Source organism: Cydia pomonella, chromosome 17 (genome assembly GCF_033807575.1).
Source record: "Cydia pomonella isolate Wapato2018A chromosome 17, ilCydPomo1, whole genome shotgun sequence".
In the NCBI taxonomy this organism is placed as follows: domain Eukaryota; kingdom Metazoa; phylum Arthropoda; class Insecta; order Lepidoptera; family Tortricidae; genus Cydia; species Cydia pomonella.
The window spans coordinates 634,541-652,716 of NC_084719.1; the positions used below are offsets into that span (position 1 = coordinate 634,541).

General features: G+C 37.4%; 1 protein-coding gene across 1 annotated transcript in view; it reads left to right on the forward strand.

Moving 5' to 3' along the window:
* LOC133526867 (uncharacterized) overlaps positions 1–754 on the forward strand; it is a 278,043-nt gene extending 277,289 nt beyond the window's left edge. Inside the window, exon 7 of the mRNA XM_061863695.1 lies at positions 479–754. Within this exon, the coding sequence (XP_061719679.1) occupies positions 479–669 (191 nt within the window). The 3' untranslated portion in view covers positions 670–754. The remainder of the gene's footprint in view (positions 1–478) is intronic.
* Positions 755–18,176: the final 17,422 nt, after the last annotated feature.

Sequence of the window (18,176 nt, forward strand, 5' to 3'; positions counted from 1 at the left end):
ATAGAAATTTTCCTAACACCCATTCGCTATGAGTCAGCCTTATTCAAAGTACCCCGCGCCTTCACCATGTAATGAGGAAACGCCTATCTGGGAGGATGACTATTTAAACGTGGGAAACAAACAGGCAAAATAGTACAATTAAATAAAAACAAAAAATAATATAAAATAATATTTTTTATATCATTCAGCTAGATCACAAATATATCGACTACTCTTAATGACTGCCACCATCGGAATGCCCGCCTGTCAATCTTTATTCCTCTAGCAGAGCGATAGTTCCAAATTCAAATATATTTGATGCCAGTTACCTACCAGAAGACTGTGAAGGTTTGAGTTGCTACAGTAGAAAGTGCCTCTAGTTTAGTAGTAGGTATTTACAATTTTCCAAGCTATCCCTTTCGACGTTACCCAAATACACCCTGTATCCTTTAAAATGTATCGTTTCCAGATTCTAGCACAATTTACCTTGTTCCAGAAGAAAGCCTAGCCGAGCTGCACGCCGGGTCAGCACACCACCCGGTCTCCGCAACCACAATAACGATAGCGTTAATAACGTTAACCGTTATAACGTACGACGTAACGTCGTTATCGTCCACGTTGCTCGTCGCATCACTAGTCTGCACGACGAAGGACTCATCGAACGAAAATGTTATGGTACTACCCACGTGATAAATAATATTATGTAAATAAATTAAGAGATTATTTAATAAATAAAAATTAATGGTTACGGGGAAATAAAATTTCATTATAACTATGTTTTGTTGTTTTATTAACCAACTTCAAAAAAGGAGGATTTTTTTGTATGTATGTTACTCGATATCTCCGAGAATCGTGAACCGATTTACAATTTTTTTTTAATCGAACGGGTATAACCCCGAGATGGTCCCATTGGCACCAAGTCGGGGTCTGATGACGGGATCTTGGAGAAATCGAGGGATCTCTTCAAATGTTATAGGTACATGTATGGCGCTTTTGGTAATATTTGAAGTCAGTTTTATTTTTCGTTAAAAAGTTTCATTTTAGTATACTTACTTAGTTTGGTCAGCCAGTCGTGTCACAAGCTTTCGTTTTTAAATTATTTACTTAGTGCTAACTTTGGGGAAACTAGAAGTGCTTGAAACTATTGAGCTTTGAAAGACCTGGGGTTTGCCAATCCCATTAGGTCAGGGTTCCTTAAACTTTTTGCAGTTACGGACCACTTTCACAATTCAATTTTAGGAAAATAATCAAAACCCTATTCATACCTATTTACCAATTTACGTTTATTATAAGCAGGGGTCGGACAAAAAGTGCGGATGACGTAAAAATGACGTACTTAATCTTGCACACAGGATGATGTTTGAGTTTGTATTTAAACTTCCGTGTGACATGTAGTAACAAAGTAGTATTAATGAAGTAACAAAATAATCTTAAATAAATCCATGGAATTAATAATACAGGTGGTAGGGTGATGTAGTGAATAAAATAAATTTCACGAAACTTGTTACCATAAGGTATAATTATTTGAAATTAGTTAGAACAAGTTTGTGGGATCCTCAGATAAATAGGTTTAATAGTCAAAAGTGGGAACAGTAGGTAAGATTAGCAGTATACGTGTTTGTCACGTACCTCCAAAAACGGAAAATTGACACAATATTCGAGTAAAGATGACATTTTAGAGCGTTTTCTTATAAATAAATAAATAAATAAATAATAAATATTACAGGACATTATTACACAAATTGACTAAGTCCCACAGTAAGCTCAATAAGGCTTGTGTTGAGGGTACTTAGACAACGATATATATAATATATAAATATTTATAAATACTTAAATACATAGAAAACACCCATGACTCAGGAACAAATATCCATGCTCATCACACGAATAAATGCCCTTACCAGGATTTGAACCCGGGACCATCAGCTTCGTAGGCAGGGTCACTACCCACTAGGCCAAACCGGTCGTCGTATATATTAGTAAATATAAATTTTAGCTAAATATAATCGTGAGGATACAATAGCTAAACAATAACGAAGTCAATTTATTTACTGTTCATCTGATTGACAATGTGTCAGTCAAAAACGTACTTACTCATTTCAAGTGGCGATATCGTTTAATAAAGAGGTCAATAAAGAGATTGATAAATGATACGTGATAATTGCTTATGAAAATCAAAAATACTATTTGAAATCATCCTATAAGTGGTTTGACGTCATTCGCACTTTTTGTCCGACCCCTGATTATAAGTTTCAATAACACATAGGACAGGTCTCGTCAAGTTTACTAAAAGATTTTCTTATAAATGTTTACAGTAATTGGCCTATTACATCCCTGATAAACAATCTACGGACATGGACCCAACTTTGGGCCCGATTCGAAGAATGATTAAGAGATGCTTAAGATCTTGGAAAGAGATAGAAAAGATCGGTAACTAAACGATATGTCAAAATTGACGTTTATTTCGATTCTTCTGTGATCTCAATAAGATATTTCTAACGTCAAAGTGACATTGGTTGCCCGAATCGTGCTGCTTCTGTCAATTATACGACATACAAACGATATCTAATTGAGAACTTATCTAAACCAGACCTTATCGTTATCTTATCTTTTCCGTATTTCATTCTTCGAATAGGGCCGATTAAGAAACCCTGCATTAGGTCGATCTGAAATGATGAAAATGAAAATCACCAATAACCGACTGGAATCAGGCTCAATCAGCTAAACTATGGAATGATATTCCTGATAACTTTTCCAAATATAGATAAATCTTAAAATTCACGTTCAAAAGTATTTACAGTCTTAATTGTTCTTCAGTACTTTAAATATAAATTATATTTCTAATTTTGCACAGGCGCTTAGGTACATAATACATAATAATGCTTAAAAACTAATTGACAAATTCAAATCCGCAACGCAAGTTGCGTCAGGAGGAACTATAAATCAGCAACAGGCGTCGTCATTGCACACAAACAATAAAGCCATCCGCAACAAGCGTTATCATTGCACACAAACAATATAGCGCTCCGTAATAGGCTTCGTCGTTTTCCCTTATGTTAATTATTATAACAAAGTCATTTTTAAGGACCGCCCCGACTCGCGTCCGGCCAAAAGGTTCCCATGACACTAGCAGCGTTTCCACGCTGTATAGCTAACGAAATCTCCTGCATCAGATACGACCCGGAGCGTGGATTGCAACCCCATCCCTAAGCCAGTGACCGAGTTCCTTAATAAATGCTTTAGCCTCCCACTCCTAGGGTCCCGCAGTCTTTACAGCAATCGGTAAAACTGGTACATTGGTTCCAGGGCATTGTAGTACATAAAGAACCATCACTTTTAGTGCAGCTGTTACTGAATGGTAGATACTATTAACAACTTGCTTAGTCCGTTACTGTTGATGCTGACTGTACCTACCATTCAATTCCGTGCATTATGTTCAACGGAAGATTGTATCGTAACTGTAATCACAAATGCAATATAAAATACTAGTGCAAATCTGTAAAAAGGACAACGTTCTACAAAAATTAAACTTAATTTATATAATTTAATTCTATAATTTCAACGCTCACTCCACTCTGAAGCCACTCCGCTCAATAACTGAATGCTCACAAACTCGCCGACTATAAGCGTGTAAATTAAATTCAAAATGTAAATTTATTAAACCGTAATACAGTGCTGCAATAATTAATTGAGTTTTTTGTATAATGGTGGGTTTGCGTTGCTAATTAAATAAAACACGAGTATACATAAAACGGGACATAAAACACATTAACGAATAAAAATTTACAGCCTCCTAGTCTAGACGGTAGGGACTCTGCCTACGAAGCAGGAGGTTCCGGGTTCCAGTCCTGGTAAGGGCATTTGTGTGGTTACCACAAAGATTTTTCCTGATATATATTTTTTCTATGTAGTTATATAAGTATTTATATATAACTGTCTTTAAGTACCCAATACAAGCCTTATAGAGCTTACTGTGAAGGATCTGTGTAAAATTTTAGGTACTATAATATTTTAAAAAACATAGAAACACTCTTTATCCAATAAAATAATCTTAGCTAATTAACACAATATATATTATTTTTATATTATACCCTTTCATGATTTCGATGAAATTTTCTATTGGGGGTTTTCGGGGGCGAAAAATAGATCTACCTAGGTCTTATCTCTGAGAAAACGCGCATTTTATAGTTTCTATTTTCTAAGCAAAGGTCAGTCTTCCAGGTATTAATCATTGGAAATGGAAAGGACGAGTTTCGGCAATCGTTACTTTCTACGTAAATTTATGCTATGAATTAAACTCAAAGCATCTTAATGATTGTGATTACCTTATTTAAAGCTGAATGAACGAACACAAGATCACAGCAGCAGATCCTCAGCACAAACAGCATTCTAAATAATAAATGAAGCCACCTCAACTCTATTAAAACTGGCTCCGTACTCCGACTAATAATGTTCAGCATCGTAGCAACATAAATGCGGAGTACTGTGCGAAGTAGCTCGAATCAGGTGTTCCATACAAATGTTTTTTATAAATATTAAGTCACAGCCCAGAATCAGGTTTCCTAAGTTTCTGCGGTTTCGAAGATTATTAGCTAAAAATTTGAGATATTATGTCCCGAAATCTCACTGTCCAAGACCCTAAAGGACGCGGTAGGCCTAAGAAGCGCTGGAAGTTGTTATAGCGGACATAGAAAAGAACAATCTCACACCTGAGGATGCCGAAGACCGGGTTTAGTACTGTATGAAGGGTCGGCCTGAAAACCAGCGTTGTAATAGGTAAGCCTGCTGCAACACATGCTGAGGTTCGCTCCTTTTTAACATCATAATTTTAAAAGTTTTTATATCTACATGTAAACATTCATTTGTGCCTACTTTAATCTAATTCTAAGGCTTGTAATGTTTTGTAGCATTCCGTGTAAACATTTTTCAATGTGGTGTTCAATAAAAAAAATCTTTGTCTATGTCAAAGTGGAGAACATTGAGTAGGAAAGCGGACCCTGGCGCTAGGACAGGAAAACGCTATGTTGAAGGAGACTGTGTCTCAATATCGAGCGTTATAATGACGCCGTGTCAATAATTCTGTTAGAGGATATATCACAAGCTCCTTGTAGAAGAAGCATCGATCGCTCAACTAATCAGAACGACTGATGACACTATGTGCCAAAAAGAAAAACCCTTAATTCCATTATGCTTAAACGACCCACGCTAGAGCGGCCCAAGTCGAGGCAACCAACACTTAATTTTCTATGAAAAGTGACCGATGATCACGTGATAATTTTTATAGAATAAGAAGTGTCAGATTCCTCGGCTTGGACCCTGATTCTGAAAAAAAAAACAAAAACACTTTGAACTAGTTTTTAAGGTGACGCATCATTACACAACCCAACCCGAAATATGCGCTCCTCCCGATATTTAATACGAACCGCGCTAGCTTATTCTATAAGGTCGTATGCGGTAAAACGGGTTTTGCCGTTTAAAGTTCAAAAACAAGAATTCATCAAAGAATCACAACTACAGAATTAAAATATGTGGGGATATGGAAAATTTTGAGGCCTGAATCGCTGCCGTCCTATCACTAAAACCTATCAAAGCTGCATATTACCAGTTTTCGTTTGGATGAATATTCTAAGACAGGAAAAAATTCTCTATCGACTGGTCTTGGAATCATATTTTTATCATTTGTAGTTACGGAGATACAGACTCGACCTAACACGCTAACTGCATTATAATTTGATACTTCTCGATACTATAAAATCGCAAACCCACATTATTCTTCTATAAGTAATATAAAAGCGCTTAGCCAGTTGTTTATTTTAATTAATATTTTACAACATACAAAGCTAAAACACATTTACTTGGAAAAACTTTATAAATTTCCATTAAAGCCATTTAACCCTATTATTATGTTTTATCGCGTACAATTTTTTATAATAAATACTATACAAAAAAACAGTTACTACGCTTAAACATGGCTAACGTTTTTTAACTTTGTGTTTAAAAGACTTTTATTGCGATCCATATTACAAATACACCACTAAAACCTATTTAGTTTTCTTAACGGGTAATTATGTTTGAGAAAAAGAATAATAATACAACAGTTAAACATGGCCAACTAACAATGCTACGCTAAAACCCCGCTAAGTATAAAACATATTCCCTTAAAATTACGTAGGACAGACAGTTTTTCAATGCGGCGCGCGCAGTAAGTTGTCTGTTTTGGTTGGTGAGTAATGGATGCATGTTTATGTCAAAAATGTCCGGTATGCGAATGTAAGTGTTAAATATCTCTTTATATTAAAGATTTAGGCACACTAAGATTAGATTTTAACTATCTTAGAATTTGTATTTTCCTACACATCTTTTAGACTACATAAATAAGTAATGAAATAAGGAATAATTTATAATTGTTATTTCTTTTATGCGTTATACGATTTTCAGAATACAGGCTTAGATTTAGCAGACCTAGAGAGAAGGGAATCTAAATAGGTACAGTTAAAAACAATAGCCAGTAGAGTATTAAAATCAACCCTGGCAGAACGCTTTGATTTATGTACCTATCACTATAACTTGAATTTCAGTGGATTTACCTTGAGACCGTAACGTGTAAGTCCAAATCAAAATGCTTTCTAAATTAGTGTTCGTGTTCATGGTGCAGATAGTCTATGTTAGATGAGTAAAAGAGCTTTGACGGTATGTTTAAAGTGATAGAAGAAGAAAATATAATTTGTTAGAGTTTATACAGTTACGAAATAAAACAGAAGACAACACGCTGCGCCGTTCTGTGCAAGAAAAATGAAGATCAAGAGGAATCCACCTTTATATGCTGTTGACGAGGGCGTCAACTAGTAAGTAGGGACTTAATAACTATGGAACTAGATATCTATCACAGGAGATACATTAAGAGAACGCAATATGCCTAGTAAGATGTCGAAGTCACTCGTGTTGAAAGCATTACCGAAATCCAAGAACGATAACACCCTGATATACCATATTTGCACGTATATATGCAGTAATTTTTACAAGAGCGGTGAAGTGCTATGCCATGTGGGGTAATCGGGTTTGGTTTATATGGATTTGTGAGCGCATGTCTATTCAAAACAGTAACCTGTTGATGTACAAAAGACACTCAAGAACTTTAGAGAGGAAAGGAAGAAATGGAAATAAATAGAGCGATAGTCTAAGAAGAAGGAGGAATTGGACTTTTTAGCAAAGGAATAAGTAATAGCGGTATCTTATTAAAGCGACGGGAAAATATAAGAAGAAATACATATGATGATATGATCAATAAGGTCAATTAGAGTTTTGGCTCAGATTGTCGACTCCAACGGCATTAGACGAGATGAACATTACGTCCTCTCTAAGGGCACTATCAGTGAATTGATCAAGGGAGGAAGAAGGATAGTCAGAATTATTTGAAAAAAAGTTAGGTTGATGCATTAGAAGGAAAGTTTAGGATATCCTACTTACCGAGAAAATTTTTCAGAAGAAAAGAAGTCCAGATTAAGGGAGTCGAGACCAAAGAAGTCATTAATTCACCTTTTTGATGGTTCCAACTCCAAGTAACTTAAGAAACTACCAAACTTTAGTTGGTCCCCAAATTCAACGAAATTATGAATTTGAAGCCTTTGATCATCTCCGCATATTGTACTGCAGTGATTCCGTAATGCATGACACTTAGCTTTATATTTATGCGAAAGATGTTAAAGGCAGATGCTAAAGTAGGTAACACATTTCTGTAAATTCGTTTTTTATCTTATGTGTATCCAACTAGTAAGTCCTCACCGATTACAGAGACAACTGCTCCAAATTCGGCATAATTACTACAGATTTCGATGCCTCTAAACCTAGTAAGTAGCATGTTGAGTTACCTTTTACCATCGTAAAACTCAGGAAGTCACAAATCCCATATAAAAAACTAGTAGGAATCTGAGAACTAATAGATTTTAGTGTGGTCATTTAGCCTTACTAGGTTTTTGAACTGGCAATCAAAGCGGGCGGGGGCGCTTTTTCAAAAGTGGTCTTTATTAGGTACTGGGCCTTACATGGATCACCTGATACCTACCTTACAATGGTTAGTAATCTACGCCTACATCTAACAAATATTTGAGACTGACACAATTTTCGTTTTTACTCCTTCGCGTAAAATTGTACAAAGCTGAAGACTGATTTGTCAGTATTTTTTACGTTTTTAGGGTTCCGTAGCCAAATGGCATAAAACGGAACCCTTATAGTTTCGCCATGTCCGTCTGTCTGTCTGTCTGTCTGTCTGTCTGTCTGTCTGTCTGTCTGTCTGTCTGTCTGTCTGTCCGAGGCTTTGCTCCGTGGTCGTTAGTGCTAGAAAGCTGAAATTTGGCATGGATATATAAATCAATAAAGCCGACAAAGTCGTGCAATAAAATCTAAAAATTTAATTTTTTTTAGGGTACCTCCCCTACACGTAAAGTGGGGGTGAATTTTTTTTTTCGCTTCAACCCTAGAGTGTGGGGTATCGTTGGAAAGGTCTTTCAAAACTAATAGGGGTTTTCAAGAAACATTTTTTGATAAAGTGAATATATTCGGAGATAATCGCTCCGAAAGAAAAAAAAAATGTGTCCCCCCCCCTCTAACTTTTGAACCATAGGTCCAAAAAATATGAAAAAAATCGTGAAAGTAGAGCTTAAGAAAGACATTAAATGAAAACTATAGCGGACATGATCAGTTTAGCTGTTTTTGAGTTATCGCAAAAAGTTTTCCCTTCATAGTAAAGACTTACTTTAATTAGGTACTGATTATGCAAATTTGCCTATTTGTTTAACTCGGGTGAAAGGTACCATTTACTACACTTTAAGCTCCAGTTTAGCTTATTGTGACGGAAGAGTAACTACGGAACCCTACACTGAGCGTGGCCCGACATGCTCTTGGCCGGTTTTAATATTATTTTTGAATGCAAATAAATACATATACGATACAGGTGTGATTTATTCATTTAACAATAAGTAACTCTATAAACTTAGTACTATAATGCTAATCAACGTGATTTTATTTAAAAAAATGCAAATATTTCCACGACTTAACGACGACAGTGAGCATTCGTCATTTAACGGGGTTTTAGAATAGGAACGCATACAAATTACTTCAATATGTAGGGTCATTACATAGCTAAAAAACGGTCACAATCCAATAACGTGTGTATTATAAATGTTTTCTAGGTAATATTTTAACAGATACAATATTATAAAATTGTTCAGTACCTTTGCGGTTATTAAGCTATGTTTTGTTTATTACACAATTCACAATTACGATACTATAAACACGTAAATTGACTTTGGCCGTTATTTAGATATTTTTTATATATTATTCAATTCTAAAGAACGGCTAAAGTATACTTAACGGTGTTTTAGGAGTAATATCGTACATATTTTAGTAATTATTTGCAATACTAAAACACAAAATTGTGATTTTCTAATTAATAAAATAATATTTGAGAAAATGGTTTTCAAAAACAGTAAGCATAAATTTAGTTTTAATTTTTGCATAAAAGAAATCCCGAATAAATGTACACATTTTCTAGAGATATTGGTTTGAACGTTTTTTGCCCATATCTCAAAACTATAATTTGTGGGTTAGATAGGTTTTAGGGATAGGACGGCAGATCGGTCCTATTTTCCTGTACAATGAAAGTGTTTGTTTAAAAAGAGGCATCTTTGATATCGATTTTCTCTGCTATAGAAGTTAACTAATCGTGTAACGGCAACTACAGGAATGAAGTCGATGCCATGAATAACCAGTTCACCGAACAATACTTTCATGAGTTTGTAATTGATGAGATAAATCAAGATACCTGCCACCAAAATTAACATTGCGTGGTCTTAAGGAGAGGAATGAGTTACATAATGTTCCAGAAGCACATTTTATTCAAGCACCAATGATTTTTACTTTAGAATGTAATCCTATAATATATTATACAACTATCTAGCATATTATATTTATAGAATGCCTTCCCTAAAATCAACTGTTAAACACGATTATAGCACCACACTCCTAACATGCTATACTCTAATTTATAAAATAAAAAGAGCAGTCTTTTGTAGACCAGCCGTCGGTGACGAAGCCTCTTAAGATGAAGTCACGAACTGAAATCAAAGTGGAGGGAATTATTGTGTTACCGCATTTGTATTCTACGCGGCGACACAGGTGACATGAACGTGGTGTTTAATTTGGGGAGGGAGTGCTTAAGTATCCACATTTGCTATCTTGCTGCAATGTATATATTATTATATTCATTGGCATTATATAGTAGAGGAAATATTAGGGGATCTTTTTGACTTGAGCTGGTGGAGTGAAAATTCTTACCATATTAGCTCTACGGCAACACCAATAGTAATTAAAACGTCTACTGTGTGACTCGTTTCATTGATTCTCGGCATTGATAACCATCGCATCAATGCCACAGCGGTAAGTAAATATTCTTTACAGTACATATGGTGCTACTTTTCCGCACTAGGGCGTAAATTATAACATGTAACTATGTCGAAAATTTAAAGGGTCATATGTACTGTAAAACGTTGTACGATACATGTGCGCATAGGTAATTCGCAACTCGTATCGATTTAAAACACTGCCTTCGGTCGTGTTTAAATTTATCGCCACTCGTTGCGAATGTCCTATTTTCTGCATTTGTATCGTAAATAACAATTATTGCACCAAGCGTACATTTTACATACAAGTATAACTACAAATAAATTGTAAAGGGAAAAGAGAGGAAAATGGAGGGAAGTGATTGGGAAAGTAATGAAGCTGTTGGCATCAGAATTTCATCTTAAAAACAATTGATGCTGACTGACAAAATTTATGAGTAAACTGAGAAAAAAAACTTTTAAAACAATTGAAATCGCATTGACGTTTAATGCTTTAAGCAGTTCCATATGAGCCTATCGAACAAAACAGTAAATTTCACTGTTCCGAAAAGACAGTAAATTTTACTGTTTGAGTAGGTAAAATGTAGTGACTATTCAATGGATATTGTATAAAGCAGTTAATGAAAATCACTTTAATGTGTGCGCGATAGATCATATTTTTTTCAATGTTTTATGAGTAATATAATTTTTTTCTGAGGTTTCTTTCTAACTATGACTCATATGAGTCATATAACTAAGCGGTAGCTATTATGTGTGCCTATAACTTTATCATTACATTATTAAATGTGCTAAGACATAAATTACGTTACGAAAATGAAATCACGATTTTTGTAACAAAAGAATAATGGAAAAATTCTTCGCCTCGACAGCTTCGAGAAAAACGTAATGCGAGAAAATGAATTAAGTACATAGTTTCATAATAGAAAGGTGCGAATAGTGTATAAGTACTTACCATCATTTTCCGTCATTTCCATGCATAGTTCTCAATATGTGATATCGTACTTTACTAATTGTAGTAGGTATGTATTAATTTCACCTATAAACCGTTGTAACATGCGAACTATGGCCCTTTTTTTTGTTGTTTTTGCTCAACGCGTCTTAATCCGTGCTGTGTTGTAGCAGATGGCTCCAGCTGCTCGACATTTATATCAAATTTGGTCGCGTTCGCAGCTTTTTCGCCATCATTTGTTTTATTTATTTTTTATTTACATATTCGCTATGTGCACGACTGTCACGCAACCTAGCGTCCGCAAGTCTAGGGGAAAACGTCAATGCACTACATCTTATAAAACTACTCCAAAACTAAAAACTACTGAACAGATTTTCATATAACTTTGATCTATCAATAGAGTGATTTTCGAGGAAGGTTTAGGTATATAACTTGTTAAGATTTTGTGTAACTTGGTTGAAATATAACGATGTTGTTGCAAAAAAACATGCTGGCTAGGAGCTTTCATCGAAAACGCTGCCTAATCCGTTTGAGCTATAACAACATAATGTATGGTGGGGTTGTCTCTTTTTCATGGGTCTACAAAAAAGTACGCTTGTATGTTGAATGTCTATCTTTTAAGGATAACTCACTATACCCATTCTCAACTTCTAGAAAAAGATCACATAGTATGTGGCATCTGGAAAGCTATTTATAAGGATACAATATTAATAATTATCAAATTAAATACGTTAGTTATATTAAGCATTTCATACAGAATACAATGGTCCCTTACACCATACAATTTAAATGAATATTTCAGGAGTAATCGTAAATTAAACTTTCATTTCGAGCCATATAACTTCTACGAAATGTTGATGATGCTATCCGCAGTTAGTTCTAATTTTTACCACGGCTTTTACGGTCCCAATAATTTAACTGTCATCTGTTTTATTACTATTGTTTAATATTCCTAATTTTGTGTACTTTCCGTGCTTCATTCACTTACGGCCCCGGCGGAAGACCAGCGTTGGCCCATCCAGGCTAATACCATGCTGAGTCATTTTATACGTTGTAATGTTATGCATAAGTTTATTTTTGTTCCTCTTTCTATCTATATATAATTAGTTTGCCATGAATAAACTATTTCTATTCCTATTTAAATTCACGCATTTCTGTAATAAAACTACATATGAGTTATTTGGGCAGTAAGAGTATCTAAAGTCATGTAGTTCCCACTGCCTACTGACTCAACTCAAATAAAACGAGAATTTGAGAGGCAAAAATTGAATGCCGAGAATCCGCACAAAATTAACGCAAACCCAACCAAACCCATACCCCAACTGAAAGGCCCAAACTATCACGCGCAGACCTGCCCGCGTACCTAACGTGCCAATCTGTAACGCTCCGTAGCGTAGTGTAGTTAGTTATCTCTATTTGTCGGAATTTCCACATGCGACATTTTTGTCGGGACATAGCACCTAGTCTAAAAAGTAGTGTAGTAGTAGTAGTAGTTAGTAGTAGTTAGTAGTAGTAGTGGTGGTAGTAGTTGTAGTAGTAAAAATGATCAGTTGTACCATATCAAACGTATAAATTGAGTCAAATTTTGTTCCCGCCACAAGATTGACGACGGTCACGTAGGGCAGGGACAAATGAGTAATACAGGCATTGGCGATGGCGGGGTGACTTGGACTCCTGTTTGAGAGACTGGACAGAATATTTCATGATTCATAATTCTTTATTTCTAAGAATACAGTACAATTTGGTCTTAAAATAATAAAAGGTATATTTGTATTCAGCATGCAAGCAAGCGTACAAATAATTACATTAAAATAATTAAAAATATAAAAATAGAATACCTACAAAAATTATTAATTATTACAATTAAATATATCACAATGTCATCGGTTCCTTTATAATCTAAGTTGGTCTTAATGCTATTTTATCCAGTAACCATTTTGTTAACTTTCGATTAAATATTTCCCCCGACAGTATTAATAATTCATTTGGTAAATTATTATATATTATTATACTCATATTAAAAATTAGCCGGGGCAGAGGCAGACCAAAAAAGAGATAGCGGGATGACCTCGACGCTTTTTGCAGCGACTGGCGGGAACATGCTCCAAACCGTGATGAGTGGCGGAAAAAAAGGGGAGGCCTTTGCCCAGCAGTGGGAAACAAAATTGGCTATTAAAAAAAATCTTAAGCAACAAACCCAGCAATGAGACATAATGGGCTCATAGTAAATTATAAATACATGTAATTCTAACCTAACCTAACTTTACTTCGACTGGGAAGTACAAAGTACAAAGGTTTATTAATATTTAATATCCAACTACTATTTAAAGTGGTTCTAATCCAATTTTAAATATAGGCATCGTTCAAAACGGATCTATATAATTTCGGTAACTCGATTGAAGCTATAAATATTGAATGCTTTGAGTTCGAATCGTGTATAGATAATAAGAAAGTAGTGATTAGGGTTTCAATAAAGAATCACGTAATGGTAGCATTTGGGGTATTTAACCATTAATACATTTTACACCAAAATTATAGTTTGATATTTTACCTAAGCGGTGGTGGCCGAGTGGATATGACGTCCGACTTTCAATCCGGAGGTCGCGGGTTCAAATCCTGGCTCGTACCAATGAGTTTTTCGGAACTTATGTGCGAAATTATTTACCAGCCGCTTTTCGGTGAAGGAAAACATCGCCCCTACCCTATACCCTAGTTTACCCTCTGGGTGGGAAGGGCAGATGGCAGTCGCTTTCCTAAAAATTAGTGCCTACGCCAAATCTTGGGATTAGTTGTCAAGCGGACCCCAGGCTCCCATGAGCAGGCTTCAAATCCTGGCTCGTACCAATGAGTTTTTAGGAACTTATGTACGAAATATCATTTGATATTTACCACTAGCTTTTCGGTGAAGGAAAACATCGTGAGGAAACCTGCATACATCTGCGAAGAAATTCAAAGGTATATGTGAAGTCCCCAATCCGCATTGGGCTAGCGTGGGGACTATGGCCCGAGCCCTCTCGCACACGAGAGGAGGCTTGTGCCCAGCAGTGGGACGTATATGGGCTGAATTTTTATTATTTATTTTACCTATATAAAAAAACTTACTCATCAATCGACCGAATTGACGACCGGTCTGGCCTAGTGGGTAATGATCCTGCCTATAAAGCCGATGGCCCTGGGTTCGAATCCCGGTAAAGGCATTTATTTGTGTGATAAACACCGATATCTGTTCCTGAGTCATGGGTGTATATTAGAATGTATTTATCTAAATACGTATGTATATCTTGGCCTAGTACCCATATTATACAATCTTTGCTTAGTTGGGTTGGGGCTAAGTCGATCTATGTAAGTTTTTCCCTAGGTCGATCGATTGTACTATTTATTTATTTATTAAAATAATCATTGATCATTTATTTACCTATATAGTAGTTACTGATGTATTTGTTATAGTTTAACGCACCAACATACTTTAGGCTGCCTTTCCAGTGAGGTTTTGATGAGCAGGGGCGTAGACAAAATGCCAGTCGCAGCAAGCAAAACGCAAATAAATAAATATTAATTGCCACACAAGCAAAATTAACGTATTCTACATTAATACTAAAACAACCAATAAATTCAGCAACAACGCCGATTCCCACCCTGCAACAAGCCCGGCCAGAATTCCCATTATGCCGGCAGCATTCCTTCCTCCGCTGTACCGCGATGGAAACTTGTTAGACCAGCCAAGACCCAGAGCGGGGATCATTGCCCTTCTCCCGTAAACGCCTGCCCGACTCCCTAAAATGCTCCTGAGCCTCATTATCCCAGGGTCCAGCAGTCTCCACAGCGACCGGTACGAAATCGTACCTCACTTCCAAGGTGGAGGTCCATAAAATTGTACTTTTATCATAAAAAATCCTATACTATTTAAAATAGCCTAAGCTACCTTGCTTGTAATATATGTATTATAATTATGAAAGAAAATGTCTGTTACTTTTGACACTTGAACCGCTTAACCTATTTAAGTATGTATAGACCTCCTATAAACCTATTTAACTGTGTTTGACGACCGGTCTGGTCTGGCCTAGTGGGTACTGACCCTGCCTACGAAGCCGATGGTTCCGGGTTAAAATCCTGGTAAGGGCATTAATTCGTGTGATATTTGTTTCTGAGTCATGGGTGTTTTTTATGTATTTAAGTATAGGTAGGTATTTATAAATATTTATATATTATAAAATATATCGTTGTCTAAGTACCCTCAACACAAGCCTTATTCAGCTTACTGCGGGACTTAGTCAATTTGTGTAATAATGTCCTATAATATTTATTTATTTTATAGATGACATTTAGTATGAGGGCAGTTTGAGTTCCAGGATACGATAAAGGAACTAATTAGGTCCTAACCCGAAAATAATTCCTTAACAAGCTAAAAAGAGAAGAGCTTAAGGCTCTGCTGCCAACCACAATTCCTTAGGTGATGTGCTGACGTGCCCAAAATGCGCTCAAGTATTTAGAAGGAAGAAAGGGTACGTGAGCCAACTAAGGGCGCACCAGAGAGTGGATCAGCTACACTTTAATAACGCGAATTAAAAATTGCCTACTCCAGAGCATACAGTCGCCGTGGCCGAAATCGGTCAGGAGAGCATCATCGTTATTGTAACCGCCAGAGGACACCCTGGAGTCAGCTCTCAGCGATAACTCAGTTTAATATTTATTTACGGAGCCTGCTGGTTCGGAAATCCAATTCCTCCCACGGTGGGACGTAGTTGGAGCGTCAAACAAACACCACTTAATTAGATTCTTATTTATTTAGCACTAGCACACACTTAGTCTAGACCTTAGGCACCAAACTTAAGCACTAAAACACTAACACTATAGGCGCTTTCACTATAACGTTATTCTAGTACTTACTAAGGTAAAATAACTAAGCGGTCCACGTAACTAGCACTAAAACCACTATTACCACTAATACTGATCACAACTTTAGGGCACTTTCACTTTTTCCTCACTTTTCCTTTTTGTTTTCCGATCGCTTGAACTGAACTGAACTGACTGTACTAACTCACTGTCCGCAGGCCGTATCTCGCCTGCTTATATAGGGCGAATACGAGGTCTCGAAAGTAACTCCAGATAATTCGAGAACGGCCTCGTTACGTGGACTTCTCTTTCTTGTGCTATCTCTTTCTCGCATTGGGCGTAGAACTTTCCCCGTATTTAACCACCTTTTCGGGTTTATCTCGGGAACCCTGAGGTTTTTAGTGATGAACCGTACCTTTTTAGAAAGCATTTACGAAGATCTACCCTATTATACTAGTTTCAGCTGAAAATATTCATAAATATAAGAATTATCTCTATCGATAGTTCAACTCCATACAAAAAATAACTTTAAGTCTTAATATCTCGATAATTCTAGGCCCAATGCTTACAATGCTTGTGTCTACGGATAGCTAACCCTATTTTCTATCTATACAGGTTACTACGATCCCTGGGGAAAGCCTAACTTGGGAGAAATCAGGTGAAATTGGGTCGCCTCGGCCCGAACATATAAATACCGCGCACCGAGGTCCGCGCCGCTCAGTACGCTTCCGGCTTCCGCAGTGATCGCACCGGCCGCTCACCCGCGGTGATGACGTCACGTAACAAGCTGACACAAAACGCTATTTTCATAGCGACTACAATTTTATCCTGTTTCTAGTCAATCGACCGATAAGTCAATCATACAAAGTGTGCTTGTGTCAACTTATTTCTATCCTATAGCTAGGCACCCTATAGCTAATTTATCTAGTTTTACGCGTTAGGTAATTCTTTCCGGCCCGGGTCTGTACCGTCCGAGCATTCGTCTCGGCAGGGGTCCATGCTGTCCGTAACAGTCTGCCCCCGCTGACGCTCCTGCGACTGCTCCTGTTGCAACGGTAGGACAGCCAACTTTGTGACGGGCCTCCGGAACACGCCTCCTCGTGTTTGAACGTCAGCCGATCGTATTCCACCATCCGGTCCTGGGTACACCTGGGTGACGATGCCGCGTAGCCACACATTGCGCGGCAGGTTTCCGTCCACTTGATGACCTGATCTGGTGTCAGACGATGCTCCTCTCGGATGGTCTGCTGTAGCCTTGACCCGATGAGCGCCGACTGAAGTTCCATGCGTGGTATGCTGAGTTGCCTCGTTGGCCCAACCTTACTTTTTTCCGCGATTAGGCTCACTTGGGCCTCCCCGCCATTTGAGGCTACTCGCCAGTACGCCACGCATGCGTATGCTTTGGTGCTGGCGTCCACGAACACATGTAGTTCCCTTCTCGCCACTGCCCCCGTTGAAAGATAGCATCTTGGTATCCTGAGCTTCGCGACGCTATCCAGAGCTCGCAGCCAGGCCTCGAAGTCGAGCTTATCCTCTTCTGGCAGTGGAGAGTCCCAGTCCAGCTTCTTGGCCCACAGATTTTGCAGCTGAACTTTTGCTGTTATAGTATAGTGGCTTAACAGCCCCAGCGGGTCATATACTGACATCACGGCCGATAACATTTGCCTCTTCGTAGGCGTCTGTATCATTTCCTTCACTTCGGCCGGTACCCTTATCATTGTTGTGTTGAAACCCAACTGGTCGGTTTCAGGGTTCCAGTACATCCCAAGGATCTTATTTTCCTTGCCTTTGCCGAGCTGTGCCGGTGTACTTGCGTGTAACTCCGTCGGGATCTGCTGGAGTAGCTTCACACTGTTTGAAGTCCACCCTCGTAACTGGAACCCTCCCTTGGCGTGAGACGACGCGACTTGCGTAGCACGATGTAAGAGTTCCTTCTCATCCGGGTAGCTGGCTACGTAATCGTCCATGTAATGATTACGTGTGATGTCTTCCACAGCATCCGGGAACTCATCAGCGTT